A 15,222-nucleotide genomic window follows, 5' to 3' on the forward strand; every position below is an offset into this window, starting at 1 on the left:
TTTATTTGAGTCAAAAAATTTCATGAAAATAATGTTTATAAAATGAAAAAAAATATATTTAATGAAAAAAAAATCTAAATTTCAAATTTTATTTAGTTATTTTGCTACTTATATTTAGAAAATATATGTTTATGCCACCAATTTTTATTAATTAAATGAAGGGATCAAATGCTAAAAATGAAAATTGAGGGAGAACGTAATATGTTATAAAAATAAAAAATTGTTTGAGCAACCAAATATGTTATAATAATGTAAATTAGTTTATAGGACCAAATACGTTACAAAAGTAAAAATAGTATGAGAGACCAAATTTGTTATTGAAAATTGAAGTTAAGAAAAGATGAAGGTAAATAGACAAAAATGCCCCTCACTAACGAAAACATAATTGAATGAGTTAATCAGAGGACCATATTCGTTATAAAAATGAAACTATAGAAATGTTTCTTATATTAATAATTTCTTTCAGAAATCTTACTCATTAATTTATGTAAACCAAAAGCACCAAACTCGTATTTAATTCTTTAGATCCCATATAAAAAAGTTAAGAGATTTTTGGTTTTTAGGCTACGTCTATGCAATAGGCTTAAACTTTCTTCGGAATAGGAACGAGATGACAAAAAATTCAAATTTAAAAGAATCTTTAAAATTGAATGTTTGAAAGAGAAAAAATAATTTTTTATTGTCATTAATTAAATGTTAAAAGTTTGTTAGAATATTGGGGAGAAATATTATTTATTAAATATTATTAATTAATACTAAAATCTCTAAAATAAATAAGAAAACTATTATAATTGATTGTAAGTGAAATCTCCGCAACTTGTGAAAATTCCAAGTGTCAGCCCGAGAAGAAACCCTAATGGAATATTTTGGAAAGGGACAAATGGGAACAAGTCCGCAATTACAACCCCCTACCTACCAGCATTAAATCGGCAGGTGGGGGTTACCCTCATTAAATCTTATATAAAAGGGCAGAGGGGACCATTTTTTTTCTACACATAACCATGCCTGTTTATGACATTTTTTTAGGCCCTGGACAATTTGTAAATTTTGGGTCCTCTATATGCTCAAAAAAAAATCATAAATAAATGTTTTTAACTATTAAAAAAACAAACTTTCATGCGATAAATATTAATAATTCATACAAAACTTCTTTGAGTATTTTTGGATGCAAAATCATCAATAATATCATATATTTCATACAAAAATACTTCGACCAATTTTGGACACAAAATCATCAATAATAGCATCTAATTCATACACATCTTCGAGCATTTTTGGATGCAAAATCATCAATAAGAGCATCTAAATAATATTATCAAGCATATCTTTTTCAATGCATAGTATTGTCAATCCATTCAACCTTTTTTGTGACATTGATGATCACAAGTACCTCTTCAACAACTTCAATTTTGAAAAACTCATTTCGACAAATGCTACAATCACAGGTACTGTCAACATAATTCGATAAGCAACCGAAACATTAGGGAAACAATCTACAACTTTGACAAACTCAATAATTTCAACTATCGTCATTGATTTATATGGCAAAGTCACTTGCAACATCTTTAATTCAGAATAAAGATCATTTACATCCACATTCGTCACAGTATTATGATAAAAGGTATCACCAAAATGAACGCAAGATCTCATCAATTAATTTTCATTCAATGACTTTAATTTAGCAGAACCGAATAGGAATCCAAAAATACTTTCAAATTTCTTTAATTGTTCAAATCTATTATTCAGTGAAGAAATTGTCATGTACATAATGGCTAGAAAATAATTAATTCTAAAAGCCTCATTTTCCGATACTTGCATTTCTTCTTCACTATTATTTTCATCAAATTGCTTTTTCCTAATAATACGACGTTTACTTAAAAATGTAGGATCTATATTTTGTAGGAATCTAGAATCTTCTAATGTATCAATAATCACAGCTTGAGTCAATAGATGAGCGGAAGCAATAACTATGATATTGAAAGGTTAGCAGAAATGAACAAAAACACAAATGAAATTTAAAGTGTTGAACAATTCAGGTGTATTGACTGAAGAAAGTTACAGTAAATAAAACTCTCAACAATAATCTAATTCTCACAAGTATGTACTAATTCTCTCTAGTAGGAGTGTATTCAAAATATGGCAATTCATAGTCTCTTTGTTTCCTGAGAGGAAACATATGTATATTACGCCATTAAAACAGGTTTTCTCAACAATAATCTAATTCTCACAAGTATGTACTAATTCTCTCTAGTAGGAGTGTATTCAAAATATGGAAATTCGTAGTCTCTTTGTTTCCTGAGAGGAAACATCTGTATATTACGCCATTAAAACAAACTCTTCGATAATTCTGGATTGAAACTCTGTCAGCGCATCCAGAATCATTAGCCTTCATGTTCCTTGAAAGTTGGAACCGTTTATGTACAAGTGTCGGCTTTTGATTGGAACACTTGTGATAAGCGATGGAAGCTCTATGCGCAAGCCAAGGGCGAAGGAGAACCAGAGGCTCCACATGTACAATGCAAAGGCTCTGTGTCTGGAGTTGTTGCTCTGCATCAAGTCTTTAATCTTTTCAATGCTAAGGCTTGATCTTCCTTTGCTTGTGCACGGGCTCTGTATGCGAGGCACTCCTCTGTGTCTGAGTAGCTTTATATGTTGGCGACCTCTGCATCCGAGCTGTTATTCCAGACTGCTTTCTAGACTAAGTCCTCTTGACCAGAGCAAGAGGCTTCTTACTTACACTTCATCAAATAAATATCTAACATATTCATTTCAAATGCTATTTTTTAGCAATATCCATACTTGATACAAACCTTCATTCCTATACTTCTCAAAATACTTCACTACACCTTCAAAATGTTCCATGGTAGCATTAATGCACATAGATTTTAATTGCAACCTTTTACTAACCATGTTTATTTCAAATAAAACATCATACCAAATAATCATACCAAGTAAAAACTCAAAATTTTCAATTGCACTTACCAAACTTTTCACGTCACTTTTCATCTTGGCATCATCACATGATTTGTATAGTTCATGTAAAGCCGATCTTATTTGAGGAGCTTGAAATCTAATTGCCTTGACACTTTTTATTCTACTTTTCCAACATATGTTGCACAAAGATTTTACAATTAAGTTTGACACATTATCAAGTAACATTATCCACCTTTTTTATAGAACTAGAAAATAATGTGTATATGCGTTGAAAAATTCCAAAAAATGAAATAGCTTTAACACAAGAATGAGTCATATCACTAAGAGTAAGATTAAGGATATGACAAGCACATGGCATTATAACGCTTTTGGATTAACTTCAAGCAATCGATTTTGTACCCCTTGGTGTTTTCCCTTCATGTTAGAACCATTATCATAACCTTGACCCCTCGCATCATAAACACTAAGATCGAGATATTTAAGTACATCTAATAATTCATTGAACAACCCTAAAGCAGATGTATCATCAACCTTTAAAAACTCTATAAAATACTCTTCTATTTTTATTTTATCATCGGACATATTTACACATCGTATGATTAAACTCATTTGCACTTGATGGCTCACATATGGTGTACAGTCAAGAATTACCTAAAAATATTTAGCATCTCTAATAATTTTCATGATAGAACTTTTAATATTATGAGCCAAAAAATAAATTAACTCATTTTGAATTCTAGGTCCAAGATAATGATAATGAATTTCATGATTTTGAATGCGTCTAATATGATCTTAAATTATCACATCAAATTCTCCAATCATTTCAATTAACCCTAAAAATTACCATTGTTATGTTGGTACAACTTCTCATTTGATCCTCTAAAAGGCAAAGAATACTTAGCAAGACACTTCACAACGGTAATTATTCTTACTAAAACTTGCCTCCAACGATGTTTCTCTTTTAAAATCTCTTGTTGTAAGTCTTTATCAATTGTTTGGTTTGTGTTCAATCTTACTCTTAGTTCATTCCAAGTTAACATGTTATTCATATGTTCAATACTATTTTCATGTTCTTTAAGTCTCTCACTAAGATGCTTCCAATCTCTAAATCCTTCGTTTGCATTTCTATAATTCTTAGACCTGAACAACTTACAACAAAAATAATACACTTTATCCTCATATTTTGAATAAAATAGCCATTTTTGATCACTAGTTTCACCATTACTAAAACTTTATATTATAATAAGCATATGAAAAATGTCTAGACATGTTATCTAAAGGAAACATGATACCCAATTCTCTAATAGGTCATTTTTCAACTAGGATGTCTCTTGATTTAGTATCAAGATTATCCTATTCTAGGATCACAAATATCAAAAAACGGAATTGATTGTCATCAATGGATAAGTTTTCAATATTATTGGGGACCTCATGTTCACTCACACCATCAATCTTTTCATTATCTTCGCTCATATTTGGATGTTCAACATCTTGTTCATCTAACTCATTTAACTCTTGATTAGAAGAACCTACGGTCTTAACAAACTTATCTATGGATCCTTTTTGTGATTGTTTCAATTGTTCAACTAACTTTCTTTTTTTCCTTTTCTCACTTCCAAACAAGTACTTATACTTTTTAAGCAACATGATCAATATTTAACAATCACAACAATTCAACAAATTCAATGTAAAGATGAGCAAAGGCACCTGAGTGGTTGAATCTGAGTTTGGATTATGGAATACCGAAAAATGAAGAAGTCAACTCCTTTTTTCAATAAATTGTAGTTTGTCATTTAAAAAAAATGAAGCATAATTAGTAAGCAAATAAGCCAATCATGTATTATGTTATTATGCATAATGCATTAGCAATTACAATTTAGGAAATAATCAAATAAATTGATACCTTTTTTTATGCTGCCCTAAACTCACTGAGTGAATGGTGACAAACAATTGAAATGATTCTTGAATCTTGACCTCGAAATCAAAACAGAACTAAGAAACAATGCGTGTGTTGGTGACAAGATAAAGTTAGAACCCAAAATCATAACACACATTAGCTATATTTGAGAAACATGAGCTGAAAGCTTGAATTTTACTTGAACGGGAACTTTGAATTTTGAAAATTTTCTTACGAATTCGAAGCATCGGATTCTTCATCTTAAAATTATTGATTTACCGTTGAGTCGTTGAGGTCTAAGGTCTTGAGGAATGAATCGTTGCTTGCCAGTTTAGAAAATGGGAACCTTGTCCGTCTACGGAAATTGGAATCGAAGTCGTCAAGTACTTAAGTCGGATGTGAAATCGTATGTAGCTTCTGTTTAGGCGCCGATTTAGATTAGAGATGAAATTCCCTATGTGTTTTGAGTTGGGCTTCCTTTTTCTTTTGTTAAATTTGGGCCCTTAATTCTTTATCATAATTAAGTTTTTTTTTTCCAAAAACTAATAATATAAACTAAAAAAGAATTTTGGGCCCTAGGCAGGTGCACATAACATTTCTATCTGCAAAAAAATTTCTCTCTGCAAGTGGTATTCTGTCTGCAAGTTGATCTTTCATGTCACTAACTCCGCAAGTATCCACTCATGGCCGACCAAATTGTTTTTCCTTATCCATGTAAACTTAAACTCATTTCTTTAACTATGTTAGATGATTGTAGTTCGATTGCATGTTAAACTTTATAATTATATATTTGTTCTCTATGTTGAATATGTGTTTTACGTGTATTTTTGATGCATAAATCTTCATTATAATACCACATTTTTTTCATGAAAATCATTGTCGCCCATGAAGAACATTTAAGTTGTGCAACTCTCTATTTCAGCAAAATAGTTTTGGGGATGAGGGCGACTTGTCCCACGACAAATACGAACATCTTTTCGAAGAATAAAATCAACAACACAAACCATTTTTTAACAAAATAAAAAATAATATTTTTTAAGAACAAATCAACAACAAAACCTATTTTTAGAATCATTTGTATAGATTTGGATATGATATCACTGGTTTTCCATGTTCATCAATCCAAAGAGAAAATCTCGACTTAATCAAGAACATCAAAAATAAGAAATTCATCAACATATATCAAATATGAAAGAACTCATCAAATTTGTCAAGAACAACAAAAAATATGAAAATTTTAACTAAATCTATTTTTTTAAGAACACAAAAAATATCAAGAATTTTAAATCTAAATCAAAACCCTAAAATGCATACCTTATAAAAAAAAAACCATTGCCAAAACCCTAATCAAAAAACAAAAATCGCAAAGAGAAGATGGCCATATGCAGAACCTCGAATTTTTGTTGATTTTCGAATGCTTCCTTCAATTTCTTCAACCAAGGATCCACTTGAAGAAATGGTAAGTCCGATTTCTTCACTGGATCTAGGTTGATTTCTTCACCAGATTGGAGAAGGGAGAGTGAGAAGATGGTTGGGTTGGAGTTTTAGGACTCGGTAGGGGTCGCTGACGAGGAGGAGCCATATACTGGGGGGGTGTTAGAGTATCTCCAACGGATTCCCAAAATTTCTTCAAAATGGAGAACCAAAAGTTGAAATCTCTACAAAATTGCATTCATCTCCAACAGATTCTTCATTTTGAATAATCCAACATTGATTATAATATTAAAATATGCTCTTATTTGTTTCTCTCTCTAAATAATTTTTTATTTAGATTTCAAGTTTTGATTGGAGGATCCAACATTGATTATAATATTAAAATATGTAATTCATCTATTAAAATATTATTTCTTTCTCTAAATAAAAATTTTCAAAGTTTTCCATTAGTAGAAATATATTAAAAAATATTTCTCACACATGATAATCATTTTTGAGGTAATCTTCATGTTTGGAGAAAAAAGCCTTATCTTTCTTACTTTCTCCTTTTTGGAGATACTATTGGGGAATCTTTTAGAGCTTAATTTTAGTTCAAAATCTTCATTTTACCCATTTTCTCCATTTTAGATAATCTTTCGGAGATGCTCTTATTTGTTTTCGGTTTTTCTTTTTATTACTATCATAATTGAGTTTTAGAAATTGGCAAAATCAGTCCTTGAAACAACTACAAATTTCATGATACAACGAAAACATAAAAATACTTCTAAGTTAACTTAGATTTGAAATGGATGTTAACGTGAGAGACTTGATCCATAACAAAAATGAAACCACAATGACCATCCCTGCAATTATTTCACTTAAGGGACCCAATCCAAACTTTCACCAAACCACAGGGACGAAAAATTTAATTTACTCCTTAGTTTAACTCTTGTAAACATTTTAGGTTGGATAATTTAATTAAAATTGGATGAAAACTGTACATTGGATAATCAGAATTGAATGAAACTTGTAACATTAAATAAACAAAAAAGTCATGAATCCTTAAAATCACATATCCAGAGGAATAAAATTGATAGTGGAAACTTAATTTAATCTATACTACTTTATAAACCAGATTTATCAAAGGTCTTAAAAACAATTTTTAATGTACAAAATATTATACGTTTATGCACAAAGTCTTATGAACAACTCATAATGCATTAAGTACTACTACTTTATGCATTCAGTTTTAAAATCTCCTAATTTACAATTAAAATAACATATAGTACAAGTTATCAATGCACATTATTTACATTTTCTTTTAATGTTCCCTAGATACTTTTGATACCCTTCACTCATGTCTCCACCCTCTCATATATCTATGTCTTCTCCCCATCCTCCAAGGTTAGATTCAAACTCATATTCACCATGAGTTATTAAAAGTTCATTCATTCATTCATCTTTCATTCAATTGTTTTAGAATTCTCGGTCTCGTTCTCGATCTCTTGATTATTTGCTCTTGATGTAAATCAAGCACATTTATGGAGTCGTTTAAATATGTTGGATTTTAAATATATTGGATTTTAAACTGTCATACAAATTTTTTTCATCGATAGACTGTATGTGAAACCATAATTCTTATTTATTCAAATTATATTAATATGCAAAAACCAAGTGTAACTTATATCATCGTTAAATCTTCTCTAATAAAACCAATGAAACTTCAAAATCGTTAAGATTCACGGCTCCCACCGCATTACGAGGTACACAACTAGTAATTATGAATACATAACAAATGACATTAATTAATGTCTAACCAAACTTAATGTTCAATTTGATACGAGTAACTCCACAATGTACGGCTACCTTAATTTTGCTCCGAATTTGGCCTATGAAGTCTCAAAACAAAGTTGAGGGACTCCTAGGAGCAGAAATCAAAAGATGAAGGGGCTAAATGTACAGCTACCTTAATTTTGCTCCGAATTAGTTGGTTGCATTTATAGCCTACATGCGTCGGATTATTATGGGGTTAATTTCCCCATTTTGCTCTCTGTTCAATTCCTCCATTTAGAAATTTTCCGTTCGCCGGAGCAAACGAACAATCATCGGAACATCCTAAACACATTCTGAATTGAAGATACAGTAAGAACAATTTGTGAAAAATCATCTTTTATAATTCATGAAATTGCAATATTTACGAATGCGTACGTGACGATGATCATGATTTGTTTTTAATATAGGGAAATATGTCAGATCCGGCCGTCGAAGATTTAATAGTGGCGGCGACGGAGAAGAAGATTGAAAGATCAACGCACCACACTAAGGGATCGTTTATGGAGGAGAATGAGGAGAAACATTCTGTTTCCAGAAGGCGCCATCTCTTTGGTCGTCAGAAACCTCTTCACGCTGCTCTCGGTTCTGGCAAAAGTAAATCTCTTCATTCTGTGTTTCGTATCTGATGAAAGATTGAAATCGTAACTGTTAATAGCTGATATGATCTGATCTTGTTGCATGCTAGTAAGATAAATTTGTTCTCGATAACAAAATATTTCTGTTATGGCTGATATGTTGTTCTCGATTCTCGTATATGTTTTATATGTATACTTGTTGGTCATTTAACCAGGTGGAGCATGTGTGATTTTGTAGCATTTCGATTCAAAGGAAATTTGAAAAAGAAAAGAAACTGAGATGAAATATTGAAATGAATTATGATTCTCCATACATCATATTTTTCAAGTTTCAAAGGATGCTTTTGCTATATGCATATACAAATTTCCTACAAGTTCTTGAAATAGCAATCAAGGTTTCATAAGATTATACTGTTTTAATCTCATTATCGTATTTGCATTTTGAGATATTATCTTCCTTAGTTCCATTCACCTTACATAATTGGAGAAAAGAAAAAGACACGGTTGCATCTCTGTAACCTCGCACCATATAAATAAAGCTCTCAAAGGAAAGTATTGAATTTGTTAATATGATTTACCTCAATTCTCCATTTTGTGAGTCATATCTTTATATCTATGCATGTTAACATAATTTGGCTGACAATCACATGTTTATATCCATATACACCGAATAAATGAATCCCACAAAAAAAAAATGATGAAAATGAACAAAAAACAAGTCCCATTTACAAGGTGGCAGAAGCCGCATCTCATTTAGTTGATGCTAGCTTAAATAAAGATGGAACGACATAATAAATAATAAACCAAATTTGGGCAAAAGGTTGATTACCGCAACCCCAACCCCAACCAACATCAAACAGAACCTGCCTCCAAGGACACCAATGTGAGCAGACATTTTTTGGCTCACTCAATAGTTGAGGCTAGCAGGGGCTGGGATCAAACTAGGACAAAGTCGTCCCACCCCAAATGGTATAAACAAATAGAAACCATAAACTTACTTTATTTTGAAGGGAGTATTGGGCAGACCAATTTTGTTACTAGATGCTGATAATGTTGTTTGATGGATTAAGATATCCTAATCTGGTTAAATGCCTATTTCCAGCTGCTGATATATTACTTTGGCGGCACAAGCAGATGTCAGGGGCCATTCTTGTTTCTGCAACTGTAATATGGCTTCTCTTTGAGTGGATAGGCTACCATCTTCTTCCATTTTTATGTCACTTTTTAATACTTACTTTGGCGATATTGTTCCTGTGGTCCAATCTGTCTTCCTTTGTTAACAAGTGAGTTCCTTACCTTTACTTTCTATGTTTCCTAATTCAGCTATCTTTATTACCGTGTGAATTACCCCATAATCTTGGTTTTCCTCTCTGTGAATGCTCTTGTGGATGTATGTCATTGGGATTTTAATGGATTCCATTAAAAGAAGGTTTCCTTCTTAGTAAACAAGATTATGTTCTTTCGGGCCCTGTTATCCATCTTAATATAGAAGATGCTTACTCACATTTTGTTGGGCAGGAAGAGTAAACACTCCGGTTACAATATGGAATGCTGTTATATGATGTCGAAATAAGCTACCATTTTGACAATTGTTCCAACTTGGTCATTTTAATGTCCACCAAAATGAGCTAAAATACAAGCAACTAGTACCCCAGTTCTCATCTTTTGAAGTTGCAAATACAAATTTGAGATGGAAATTACAGTAGTTATAGCTAAGAAATGGTGGGATATTCTCAATTCAAATTTAATGGAGTGCAGAATTTCTTTTCTTATAGAAGATCAAAAGCATCACCAAATGCAAAACTACGTAAACAAGAAAAAGAACAATAACTTATGGGACTAACAGTCTTGCATGATGATCTTGTAAAATGAACAAATGCTTCTTTTCTCTTGATAGGTCTCCTCCAAACTTCCCTGACATTAGATTGTCCCAAGAACTGTGTGATAGTATTGCTCTCATTCTGAAAGATCAAATCAATCAGGCCTGCCTATTCTTGAGGGAAATGACTTCAGGAAAGGATCTAAAGAGATTTATGAGTGTATGTATCTTCTGACTGGAGTTTCCTTATCTGGATTTAGCAGCATACATGACTTTTATACTACTTGTAACTGCAAAATCAACTTGTGGGCATGCAGGTGATTTTCACCCTGTGGGTGGTCTCAGTTATCGGTGGCTGGTTTGAGTTGTTGACCCTTCTGTATATCTGTGAGTTAATTCATTTCACATCCTAAAGTAGTTGGTGTTAAGAGTCCCACATTAGTCAAATTTGGACCATTTTACCTCTATATATCAGAAATCCTCCCCCCTTTGCTCTCCTCAATGGCTCTTTTGGAGAGTAATCTCTAACGGGGTTCCACATATTGTCACTTGGTATCAAGAATCAAGGTCACTCAACACTCTAGGCTATCTGTACTCATCTAGCCCCCTCCCAACACTTTGGGACAATCGGTGTCCGTTTAACCTCCATTGGAAGGTGCGTGATTTGGCCAGACTTGGACCATTTCACCTCTATATATGTTGGAACCCACCGCCCTTCCCACATGTGTGTGTGTGTGATTATTGATCTGTGTTGCTCATATATAAGTGGTATTGGTGTTGGATCAGTATTTGTGCTGCTGCTGACGGCACCATTGTTGTATGAGAGGAATGAAGATCTGGTGGATGCTTATGGTGAAAAGGCAGGCAATGAAATCATGGGGGTTCTCCAAAAACTTCCGCTGCCTTTTTTCAAGAACACTAAGCAGCACTGAGATTCAAAAGCAACAATTAATTATCATCAACTGGTTTGGTTTTTTACCATCTGTTATTCTTTAGGAACTCAAATGCCATTTGGCTATCCAAATTTCTTTTGTATTTAGATTCAAGCCTCTTATGTATTCAGCACCAACTAACTAAAATTGTATGGTATGGTATGGTATGGCAATTTATTTTAAGAACACTTCTTTTCACTACTTGTTTGTCCATGCAAGTCAAGGCCACTTTTCGTCCGCAGGAGAGAAAAGAAAATAAACACTGACTGCTAATGTTTGTATCCCTTGTAAAAACTTTTAAACGACCCCTGTATATCTCACTCAAAAGTGGGTGTGTTGTTCCGATGTATATATTGTTCAATAAAAGTAGAAGGGTGGGCCTTGGTTCGGCCTATGAGCTCGTATAGGCCCATATAAGCTCGAGCATTAATTCACACTCATAGTATAGGTTATGTCCAAAAATGTCATATCAACTTATTGTAACATTTTTATATATGACGAACAGTTGATTGATCTTATAAACAGATGTCCTACAAAACAGTCTATTTAAGATATTTAGACATGTTTGTGATGCTATAAAACCGAATCTGTCATAGTGTCTTGAGATGCCAAATTTACATGTTTGCATGCACTTGAGAGAATAGTAATGCTTCTATTAATCACACCCTAGTAAATTTACAATGGGATTTATATTCACGAACGTAAAGGTTATCACAAAAAAGTTTCAACGACGTGAAAAGCCCATTGGGCACCTATTTGTAGGGCCTATAAAACATTTAACTGATTGAAAAATTGCTATTACATGCTAAGGATGGATTATTAAAATAAAATAATCTCCCTCGCAACGTACTCGTAGAATTTTTGGATATGTTTCAAGTGTTCCACCACAAAGTAATCGGGTGGGTCCTTAACTAAAATACCTTGAGTCATCAACAAGATATTTTATTTACGACTCGATTTTCTCTTGGTCATTTTGATAAATCAGTATTCCCAATATTATTCATCTTTGATCTTCATAGAAACAAAGTAAACTAGAAGTTCAAAACGTAATTCATTTGCATGTTTAGCCACCAAAGTACCAAACATGCTCTATGATCTAACAATGGTTACTAAATCATACGTCGATGCTCCCATATAGAAAACGATGTTACAACCTAAGACAAGACATGAGTCTCTAACCATGTATGAAGTGTGGTAACCCCATCGACTGATACAAATCTTTGCACAAGAAACTCACCCAAAAAAACAAGATGGTCCAAATGAGGATAAAAAACTTGCATCGGATAGATTTAACTTCACAATAAGTTTAATTACTTGAAATTTGTGAAAATTAAGAAATCTCAATGAATTATGTCTTGAATAGCACTAGATGTAATAAAAGATCACAAAATAAAAGTTGTGACCCAAAAGTCTGTTAAAAAAATATAAACAAAGAAAAGATTTTTTTATCCAAATATTAGTTGAAAATATAAAAATGAAGTAAAATTAATCTTGTACGTCTAAACAAAAAGTTTTTCATGATTAAAACACCTTCACATCATGTCAGAAATATTTAAATGAAAATTTTGATAAGAGAAACAAGAGTCATTTATTAAATACTTATCAAGCAAGTGTTTACCAGTAAAATTTAACATTATTATTTACTTATCGGATAAGATTTTGGTCTACCAAAACGACATCGTATGGAATAATTTACCCGGGTAAGTGCTTACCGTGGTAAGAGTCATTGCTCTCACTTACCGGATAAGACTCTAAGGGCCTGTTTACTTGTGACTTAATAAGCTTACCGGATAAACAGGCTTATTCGCACAGTCATTTTAGGCTGTTTACTTCGAGCTTATTCGCCCAGATAGGGGCTTATTCGCACAGATCATTTTAGGCACTTGTCCACATTAAGCCAACAAAAAAGACATACCTACCCTTGTAAAACTCACGGTCTGGGCGATTTTGGTCCTCGACAGGTTTCTTCCTCCTCCAAAACCCTAATCGATGATTTTGGTCCTGTATTCTCTGTTTGCTTCCGATTTTGATGCTTCCTCCTCCAAAACCCTAATCTCCAATCTTCGCTCGATTTTGATGCTTCCGATTTTGCTGCTTCCTCCTCCAAAACCCTAATCTCCAATCTTCGCTCGATTTTGATGCTTCCGATTTTGCTGCTTCCTCCTCCAAAACCCTAATCTCCAATCTTCGCTCGATATTGATGCTTCCGATTTTGCTGCTTCCTCCTCCAAAACCCTAATCTCCAATCTTCGCTCGATTTTGATGCTTCCGATTTTGCTGCTCGATTCGGTTTGTATCCTCTGTTTGCTTCCGATTTTGCTGCTCGATTCGATTTTGTATGACGAGTTTTTGCTGCTCGATTCTTAGGTTCTATTCGGTCTTAGGTTCGAGTTTTTGCTGCTCGATTTTTGCTGCTCGATTTTTGCTGTTCGAGTTTTTGCTGTTCGAGGTTTTGCTGCTCGACTTTTTTGTATTCGGTCTCGATTTTTTTGTTTGATGCTTAAACCAGAGGGTTAAACCAGCAGCATGCGAAGGAGAAGCAACGCGAGTTGAAAAATTAGGCTGAATCACTCGAGAAGGAGAAAGATTGTTTGTTTTTGGAAAATCTGAAGTTGAATGACGAGTTGAAGAAGAAACAGAAGGAGTCTGTTGATTTTGTTGTTGTTTTATGGGTTTATTCAAGAATTATTAAACAGTGCATAGTTCATCATCAGGGGTAAATTGGTCATTTCTGTTATTCAGACTGTTGATTCAGATAGAAAAGTAAACAACAACATAAATTTATCCAGACAGACAAATTTATCCAGACAGACAAATTTATCCATACAGAACTTAATAGAAAATTTGGTAAACAGCCCCTAAGTCTTGTCTCGCTCTTACCGGGTAAGATTCATGGTCCTTTCCATGTTCATCCGATAAGATAATGTAAGTTAGTAAACGCTTACCCAAATAAGCTTTTGATAAACGGCCCCTAAGTTCTAAAAAATATTGCAAAACACAACAACCGCGAATATAATAAACGAATATGGACAAAAATCTCCTAACGACTCTTGTAGACCAATAATATGTTGTTTAATCTATTATTAAACTGCCACTATGCCTAAAAAATGATATTAAAAGAAACCAAGTATATATATATATATATATATATATATATATATATATAATATGGAGGATCGGAACTGTGGGCATAATAAGGTAAAGGAAGCATCATCATCTTGTTACAGCAGTTCTCCAGCGAAGAACATACATCGTATTCAAAAGACGCAAGTAAATATTGTGAATTTCAATCTTGAATTTAATTTATGATTTTGATGTTAATTTGAAACTGTTTGCAGATGTATTATAGTTTTGGACCTCATAAAATCGATGTGGAGGACGTGTTCTACACCACCGATCTTATATTCGTTTTTGTGAATCTACGCCCTGTTCTTCCTGGTAACTTATGCATCATTTCATTCTTTGTTTTCTAATTTCGTTAACCACTTTTCATTTATTTCCTCCCGTCTCTGTTTTTCTTCTGTTTCCTTTCCTTTTATCTCTTAAAAAGGTTTCGAGAATACAACGTATGGGTTTGATTTCGGTTTAGAATCAAACCGGAAAAAGTCCAATTTTTATTTTAGAGACTCAAACTTTGTATACATCATATCATCCTTTTAATATGATATATATATATATATATATATATATATATAGGGGAGCGATCAAATGTAAACCACTTAATTTGTACAAACCGTGCAAACCGCATTCAACCAATCATAATTTTTCATTTTGTTCATTTTTTTGTAATTATGAGAGGTTTATTAATCATTTTTATTG

At 32.7% G+C, this 15,222-nt stretch overlaps 2 protein-coding genes across 2 annotated transcripts in view; both read left to right on the forward strand.

Moving 5' to 3' along the window:
- The first annotated feature begins 8,324 nt into the window (after positions 1-8,324).
- Positions 8,325-11,403, forward strand: LOC112505404 (reticulon-like protein B2). Its single transcript, XM_025109319.1, has 6 exons — positions 8,325-8,386; positions 8,485-8,671; positions 9,755-9,935; positions 10,550-10,691; positions 10,789-10,858; positions 11,258-11,403. Exons 2-6 carry the CDS (start codon positions 8,491-8,493, stop codon positions 11,401-11,403), a joined length of 720 nt encoding a protein of 239 aa, XP_024965087.1. The 5' UTR covers positions 8,325-8,386; positions 8,485-8,490.
- A 3,184-nt stretch (positions 11,404-14,587) lies between these two features.
- The window catches only part of LOC112507363 (bifunctional bis(5'-adenosyl)-triphosphatase/adenylylsulfatase FHIT-like), a 4,403-nt gene continuing 3,768 nt past the window's right edge, over positions 14,588-15,222 (forward strand). The window contains exons 1-2 of the mRNA XM_025111926.1: positions 14,588-14,673; positions 14,742-14,843. Coding sequence (XP_024967694.1) covers positions 14,742-14,843 — 102 coding nt within the window. The 5' untranslated portion in view covers positions 14,588-14,673. The remainder of the gene's footprint in view (positions 14,674-14,741; positions 14,844-15,222) is intronic.

The sequence above is a fragment of the Cynara cardunculus genome (genome assembly GCF_001531365.2).
Source record: "Cynara cardunculus var. scolymus isolate 2C chromosome LG 2, CcrdV1, whole genome shotgun sequence".
NCBI lineage: Eukaryota > Viridiplantae > Streptophyta > Magnoliopsida > Asterales > Asteraceae > Cynara > Cynara cardunculus.

Bases quoted from the DNA above. Each gene is read 5' to 3' on its own strand.
- LOC112505404 (XM_025109319.1), top strand. From the start codon at position 8,491: ATGTCAGATCCGGCCGTCGAAGATTTAATAGTGGCGGCGACGGAGAAG. The intron at 8,672-9,754 runs GTAAATCTCTTC...GCCTATTTCCAG, and splicing joins TGCTCTCGGTTCTGGCAAAA to CTGCTGATATATTACTTTGG. The intron at 9,936-10,549 runs GTGAGTTCCTTA...TTCTCTTGATAG, and splicing joins CTGTCTTCCTTTGTTAACAA to GTCTCCTCCAAACTTCCCTG.